This window comes from Coturnix japonica, chromosome 8, assembly GCF_001577835.2.
Source record: "Coturnix japonica isolate 7356 chromosome 8, Coturnix japonica 2.1, whole genome shotgun sequence".
Classification (NCBI taxonomy): Eukaryota; Metazoa; Chordata; class Aves; order Galliformes; family Phasianidae; genus Coturnix; species Coturnix japonica.
Window position 1 is genome coordinate 16370682 of NC_029523.1, and position 8299 is coordinate 16378980.

The window sequence follows — 8299 nt, forward strand, 5'->3', positions numbered from 1 at the left end:
GTTGCTTAGGAACACTCCTGCAGTTTCAATGCATTGCACTAGATTTATAGTTAGGATTTAGCAATTGTTTGATTGATTACTTTCTCTTATTCCCTACCCTTCATAGCTTCATGTGGTGAGCTGGTTTTAATGAAGTTGAAAATTATTCATTTTCAGAAGAACAGTGCTAAAAATGTCTGTTGTTCAAAGGAAGTCCTGCAATGACTGGGCTAAGAATGAATAAGAAAGTAATCAGTGGTTTCATTTCCAAGACAACATGCTGCAATTTGCTTGAGTCCATGAGCAGGGCTTTATTGTTTGTTGGGAAAAAAAATAATAAAAAAAATCATACCCAATTAGTTCCTGTAATTTTAAAGCATCAATACAGTGACCCAGGAAATATTTGAGAGTGTAAGTGTTGTAAAAACAAAAATATATTTTTAAAAAGAAAAAGAATGAAAGCAGGAAAGTCTAGGTTTACAACTGGCACCATCTTCTGCAGTGAACCTGAGAGGCAGCCTAAGAACCCTTTGATGTCATGCACATGTACTGACCTAAGAGCATACTGTACATTTTTCTGGGTTATTTTTTGAGGAGGATAAGGGGGAGGAGGAAAAACGAGTGAATGCTTCATAACAGACATATGTTTTTCCTTGGGGAATTACACTAACAGTAGATTTAAATCAAATCATATGGTGCTGCAGTACACCAGAGAAAACATATCTGAAGATTAAAGAAGCCAGTGTTTTAAGGCCCTCCAGTTTTACTCTTTTGCTCTTCTACAGTTATTGTGTGAGCTTATTCATGGCACAGTGCTACAGCACACCCTAAAGAGCAAGCCATGCATTTTCACTTCTCAGGCCTTCACAGAAAAAAATAAATTGCATAGGTACTATTCCCTACACCAAGCAGCAAAGAGAGAAATGCAATGTGTTTGCGTTTGTCTGCATTTCCCTAGGTCCTGTGCCCGAGGTGCTCTTGCTCTCCTGTTCCTTCTTGGAGCTACTTGGATCTTTGGGGTCCTCCATGTCGTGCAGGGCTCTGTGGTTACAGCCTATCTGTTTACAATCTTCAATGCATTTCAGGGGATGTTCATCTTCATCTTTCTTTGTGTGCTGTCCAGAAAGGTGAGTGTCCCCATCTTCACAGGGAGCCACAGGGGCGCTCAAGCGTGCCCTGGGCAATGCCCGGCCTTGAAGCAAATCCTAGTGTAGACTGGTTGTCAAAGCAGGAAGAAACCCTTGTGCCTTTCATGGGGATGGCAAGGGAAGAGGGGAAATACTGCTATTATCTTCTGGGATGACAGAACATCTCCTCTGTTCTTACCTTTGCACCTAAAAAGGAGATGAAAAATGAACTTGTAAAACTCATCAGTAACCAGATGTAGCAATGCAGTAAAGCTCACTTCCATTTTTTGCAGTTACTAACAGGATTCACGCTTCCAACACAGTTTTGAGATTATGCTTTTTTCAGTGTCCTGTCCTACAGTCACAAGCAACCCCACCTTAAAATATCTAATGTAGTGATTCATACACAATTAGTTAAAACACGTAACAATATATGAATATAAATATTTATATATAAATATATTAATTTATCTATTTATGTTTGGATTCAATTTTTTTTTCTTTCAGATTCAAGAGGAGTATTATAGATTGTTCAAAAATGTTCCTTGTTGTTTCGGCTGCTTAAGATAAATAGAAGGAAAGTCTGCATGAGCATCTCGGTGGAAAAGGGGAGCAACCTATAACATGTCATTATGGATATTACAGGAGAATGTGGTATTGTACAAGCATGAAATGACCCAGTGAGCAGGCATATCTCTTAAGTGATTTACTGACTGTTTTTGTACATATGTATGCATTCATGCAAAGCATTTATGTTACGCTGTATACAAGCAGCATACAAAACAAACTGGATTATTGCAGAACATATATTAATGAAGACCAAGGAAATAAGCAAATTTCTAAAGGAGCTCAGGACTTATCATGATTTAGGTTTCGTTTCTGATATTGGAAATATCTTCAGCTCTTGGAAGAGAAATATCAAGAACCAGCTAGCACTGCAGATTTTATGAATAACTTGCTAGTGGAAACATACTCGCTGTCTTTTTGTAGTACTGAGCTTCTTACATTCAGTTGTGTATGACCATCTGCAGGGAATGGGTTCCATTAAAAAGTCCATAGATAAAGATCTGCTTCAGCACAGACTTTTGAAAACATTTCTTTTAATTTAAAGTAGATTAAAAAAGGAATTTGTTTAATATTATTCTCTTATCACTCTGAAATATATATTTGTATATTAATCAATTCTTTATTTTTATAACTTTTAAAGAATAGTTTAGATCTAAAGGAACTGAGGTCAGATCTGATGCAAGAATGGTATCAGAATGGGACAGCCATTTTGTAAGTGAAAGATTATTTTGTGAATACTTTGAAAAAGATCTGGTTCCTGTTTTATGTAATTGCTAAAAAGACTGAGATCTGCTGAACTGGCACAATGATTTGGGAGGCACTGGGAAGGAAATACTTCATCAAGTTTGTCTCTTGGTAGGGACATGTGGAATCCAGACCACACATGAGCAAATGGAATATCAACTAAAAAATAGAGTGGTAGAATTCACCTGTGCAGAAGAGTACAGATTTAAATTCAAGGTCATGTGCCTCCATAAAATTGTAATTACAGAAGTTTTCTCTATTTGTAGCACCCTTGAGTCAACCATTTCTTTTCCTCCAAGGCTCCTGAATTTAGAACATTTATCCTGTGTTTATCCCTTAAGAGCAGACACATCTACTGAAATCAGAAAGAAGTTGTTGCAGTGCAGGCTTTGCTGCATTAGGGCTTGGGTGTGTTAATCAGCATTTTCAGCTGTGCCACATACTCATATTCATTTTTAAAGTATGCTTTAATTTCATCTTTTTAGCACCTAGGTAATGTGAAGTGCTGAGCTTCATTCCATGTTGCCTTCTAAGGAAGTGTCTAGGATCTCAGAAGCCGTTTATTTTTACCAGTCAGACACTGTAAATACATAGTTGTTAATAATTCCCACTGTTGTTTTGTCTGTTAAAATAAAGTACTACTCTGAATTTTATTTATATTAAAGGAATTCTTCTTTTTTTTTTTAGTAATGGTCAGATTTGTTTGGATTTTATCTTTCTTTCTGTATACACAAGGCTTCCATTTTATGTACAGCAATGATGTGCTTCATTATGTATATTCCATGTCTCTGTCAAAATTTTGGAAACCACAAGATGAATCTCTTTTTTTGTGGGAGAAAAGAAAAGAAAAGAAAAGAAAAGAAAAGAAAAGAAAAGAAAAGAAAAGAAAAGAAAAGAAAAGAAAAGAAAAGAAAAGAAAAGAAAAGATGGTCCTTTGAATGTAAAATATGTGAATAAACTGAAATGCTTAGCTTTCACATTTTAACATATTTCCCTTCATTTAAATAAATACAGTAGAAAAGTTCTCATGGTTATATATTATTTGCCCTGAATTAGTTGCTGTATTTCCTTTGCTGCTCTGTATGCTCCTCCAGGTTTGCAAAAATGCAAATATTACTCACCAGAGTATTTTTAGAAGGATATCTATTAATGCATCATTTTTTAATCTCTTGCAGAAATCTGACCTATAGTAAGACTGGCTGAACAAAGTAGTATCTCTAACATAATGACTTTGGCATGCTTAGTGCAATTGAAAAAAGTTTTCTTGAAAAGAAAATATGTTATGAAGTGATTAGGTTACAATAGTCTTTTAAATGAAAGAACATCTTTTATAGGAAAACTGTGCACTCCAGTATCTGGGTCAGATCATCATTGAAACTGTTTTCCTTACATGCAAAGATGAGATTTATGTTTTAATATAGTACATAAAAGCAGATAAACTTTGCTTAGATTCTTCACCTGCAAGCCTGAAGGATACTGTAATTGTCCTCCCTAAAGCATGCATATAATACTGATGAGAAATAAAAGGGTTTATTTGTCACAGTCCTTACTAACGCAAGCCCCAGCCCAGCAGAAAGAGAGGAGAAGACGTAACAGACATAAACTTAAAAAAAAACAAAAACAAAAAACAAAAACAAAAACAAACAAACAAAAAAAAAACCCACAAAGATTTCAACAAGGCACCAGAAAAATCTTTTTCAGCATGAAGCTAATCGAGGGTTGGAAATAGTTTTCCAGAGACGTTGTGAAGTTGTGCTAAAATCTTTGGTCTTTTTAGGACAGGATAAAGCCTCTAGCAACCTGATCTCATACCTGACCCTGATTTGAGGAGGAGCGGGGATGAGATGACCTTCTGAGGTCCCTTACAGCCTGAATTATTTTATGAGTTTAGGACATTAAGTATCAAAGTGGAAAAATAACAGTTGGGCATGAGTTACAGGCAAAGTAAGGAAACCTGTGCTCAAGTCATCCATCAGCTGAACAAATTACTTTCCCAAAAATAAATGTGACCTATTTGTCAGATCAAGTGGTAACTAGTTGGCTGGTTTGATGTGTTCAGCATCTTTGCAGACTGCATTATGGGGAATATGACATCTCTAGGTAGGGCCTGCAGGAAAAGTCTCAAAACAGTGATTGACAAGACATATAAAAGTAAAATGTTAAGGTTTTACTCTGAAAGCAAGCGCTTGCTGAAGAGAGAAATTGTTTCCATTAAACCAATCAAAGAGAAATTTGTGTTCAGTGTTGCATTTCAAGGTGTGCTTCAGAATATAATAAGTAAGGTCTGGATTAAAAATGACTGGTTCATTCTGAAATAATTATTTCTTCAAACAATAGGATGTATATTTCAAGGAAAAGGCAACATTTTAGAGTTAATTATCATCACAGCCTTTGGGAGTTTCAGTTTGGCAGAGCTGTGCTGATGGCCAGCTGATCTTTACCTGCTGGAATTAAGTATGTAGGTACTGACTGCCCAAAGTGGCTCCAGACTTTGCTTATCAGTTTTCATAGTCCTCAGGACATGGTGATGCCTTGAAGTCAGGAATTTGTATACTAATGCATCTTTTCAACTAGATGTTAAAAGGAATGACATACGTGGTGCCATTAGGCAGAAGGAGCAAATATTTGCAGGGCTGGCTCCACCAGCTGTATCACTCTTTTCACCAATAATACCACCTTTTACATCTTTATCTTGATATTCCTTTACAACCAGTTCAAAACCACACTCTTGGCAGGTGCCTCTTAGTCCTTCATTTTTCTTTGAGAACTTCATAAGATAAGATTAAAAGCCAAAACTAAACTTTCCTTTGAGTTAACAAGAGTTAACAGGAGGAGGGGGAAGGACCTCAAGACGACATCCTTCTATGTTACTTTTTTCCTCTCAGTTCTCATGCATTCAGGACACACAGCATTACTGTGCTGTAAAATTTACAAAAGTGGAGATGTTACCTCACTGAAGTCATCCCCCAAAGCTATTTTTATATAAAATTAAGCCTGTAAGATTGATACAGACTTGGAAACAGCTGGCCATCTGTGCAGCGATACTCCATTTAACCACAACCAAAACATCAAGTGCAAATGTGTGAAAGCATTTTCACAAGTTGCCTGGCTCCCTGCCAGCCCAGCCCTTGTGGCCAGTGCTGTGAGCAGCCCCACCTACAGACAGCAACGGAGTGAAAGACCGTGGTGCCTTTCTCAGACTCTCAATCTCCATGACAACCCATTGAACAAAACCATATGGAGAACCAAGAGCCCTCGAGCATCCAGGCTTTGCCAGGAGTCATATACATGGCCACACATGGTACCTGGAGGTCCTGGAACTGCTGCTTCAAAACAAGCCTCGAGATGTGACTAACTGAGAGCACCATAATTCTGTCAGCTTTACTGTTTCGCAGTGCAATTGACAGCAGCAATTTTATTAGGTGGAAAAAAACAACAACACCAGAAACTGAAGGGGAAAAAAAAAGAAATAAACAAAAAGTAGCAGTAAAAACAACTGCTGAGAATGTACTAATATTTTGCAATCTGAAGCCAAGTGAAAAGGTAAAATAAATAAATCACAGAAATTATCATGACACTTCAATATGATTATTGACAAATTATATTTATGATAATAACACATTGTTTTTCTTCAGGCCTTAGTTTTAAATCTTCACAATGTAGGTCTGTCCTTTTCCAGGAAATCCTTCTCCAGAGCTGTCCCTTTAAATTTGGCAGAAGCTGTGCTTGTATAGAAGTTGCTTTACAGCTCTGTTTTTTCTCATCTTGCTGGTAAGTACTCAAATTTTATTGTGTTTACTCTTTTAGATTCCCAAGGAAATAGCATATTTTCATCAGGTTTCATAACATAGGGGAGTTTTTCTGTTTTCTGAAGCGTTGCTGGATGTTCTAATTAAAACCAGCTCTAAGATTAGCCATCAGTCTTCACTGCAGTGCAACAGGCACATCTCTGTCATGTAAGCCTTTGTATTTATCATAGCTATTTGTATAAATGCTGTAGTCAGCTCTGAATCCACGTAAACCTAACACCATTTAAATTAATTTTGGAAGAGTTTTGCGAGACACTGCTGAATAATTTAGTCAAATCCAAGATGATTACAACCAGTTCTTCTTTATAGTAACTAAGTAAGTTAGAACTCTCATGCAAAAGGTTTTTCTTGTTGCTGATTTTAAGAGGTAATTCTGTTTATACTGTAAAATTTTGTGGGAAATACTTGGATGCTAATATCCATAAATCAGTTACGTTTTAGTCAGGGCAGGGATGTATTCCTCCTGTGTTAGGCCTATTATTATTGCAACTAATGGATTGAGTTAGAAGCAGCAATCTTCAAAATCCCTTTCCTCTCTGTTTGAATGTTTCTGCAATAAGCAGGCTTCTGGCACCACCTTGGCTTCTGATGGGTTTCAGAAATAATTGTTGATGATACAGTAAATTTGTTTTCTATCCCTTGTGCTTAAATCCCAGTCTCACAAACACTCATGCATTTGCTTGGTTTTATGCACGACTAAGTCTTTGGCATTAATGAGACCGCTCATGTGCATAAAGCTAAGCATATGTGCAAGTGTTGCATGATCAGGGTCTTACGATGCCAATTTGCAGTAATAACAGATTTGCATAAACTCATGATCCCAAGCACTGGGCTCCCTGCTCATTATCAATAGAGAAATTCATTTAGCTGTTTCTCATTCAACAAAGTAGTGGGTTTTGTTAATTTTTGCTTTTTTTTAAGGTGAATTTAAGGACAGTTTTGTTGCCACTCATGAGTTATTGCTGATTTCATCTCTATTTTCTGTAACATATATAGGAGCAGTTCACCCTGTTCACATACGTACAAATGCCCACCTTCCCCATGTTATCATCAGCTCATTCATGCTAGTGTTGAAAGATCAGATCACTCTTCTTAAGCTGAAAATATGTTCCTTGCTGGATAAGAAGGGTGCAGAAATACCATGCACAAATTCCCAGCTAGGGCTCATCAAACTCCTGTGCACAAGTCATGGCTTCTGTCATCAAGGGGTTAGGCCCAAAACTAAATTAGTAGCAGCTGTAACCCATTTGGAATAGATGCCAGCCAAGGGAGAGGCAGGTTGAGCACCTCTTCAGCAGGTGGCTTGCATAGAAGCAGAGAAAAGTTCAACCCCTTATTTTCAAAATCAGTGGTGCATACAGACCTTCTCTGAATGGATGGGGCAAGTACCAATGAGAATGTACATACCTTTCACAGACTTTCCCATCCGTGGTGTACCCAGATCATATGCAGTTGTTTTCTAGCCCAAAGTCTAACCTGCAGAGGCTGGAAGGAGTGCAACATTTGACTTTGCAGTGGGGAATTGAACTTAGTGCTGCAAATGGCAATGCTTGATGGGTGATAAAACAAAGGCTTGACTGTCTGCTAGCTCAAATATACGAAGTATTCAAAGGTTCATTGGGGAGAATAAATGCATGAACAAAATGGATGGCAGAAGAGTGATCATCCAGAGAATAACATGCGTATGAACAACTGAACTTGATAAAAAGTGAATAGTACAGGGGAAAAGAAAGCAGTGTCATTTTAAGAAGGAGAAAAGGAAGAAAAAAAAAACAACCCAGGTTTATGGATTATTGGGAAAATGAGAGAAGCATCAAATGGTAACAGCTTCCAAGGATGTCTCCCCTGAAGCTAAACAAAATTGAAAAGGCATCAACTGAATCTTAAAGCAACTCTCAATGATGTTCTACATGCTACCTTTTTAATGAATGATTTGTATGCAACACTTCTAGGCTACAAATATTATGGGTTAGTGAATCAGACAGCACTATCCTGAAGAAACAGCAGGAAAAAGTTTACAATAATAGAGCAAGAGAGAAAGATCCTGTGGTTCTGCTCAGCTTCCATGAAACC

The 8299-nt window shown here is 37.3% G+C and overlaps 1 protein-coding gene across 4 annotated transcripts in view; it reads left to right on the forward strand.

Moving 5' to 3' along the window:
- The window catches only part of ADGRL4 (adhesion G protein-coupled receptor L4), a 134945-nt gene extending 131844 nt beyond the window's left edge, over positions 1 to 3101 (forward strand). For all 4 annotated transcript variants that reach the window (XM_015870368.2, XM_015870367.2, XM_015870366.2 and 1 more), the window contains 2 exons: positions 938 to 1106; positions 1614 to 3101. In XM_015870368.2, the coding sequence (XP_015725854.1) occupies positions 938 to 1106; positions 1614 to 1676 (232 nt within the window). In that variant the 3' untranslated portion in view covers positions 1677 to 3101. The remainder of the gene's footprint in view (positions 1 to 937; positions 1107 to 1613) is intronic.
- The last annotated feature ends 5198 nt before the right edge of the window (positions 3102 to 8299 follow it).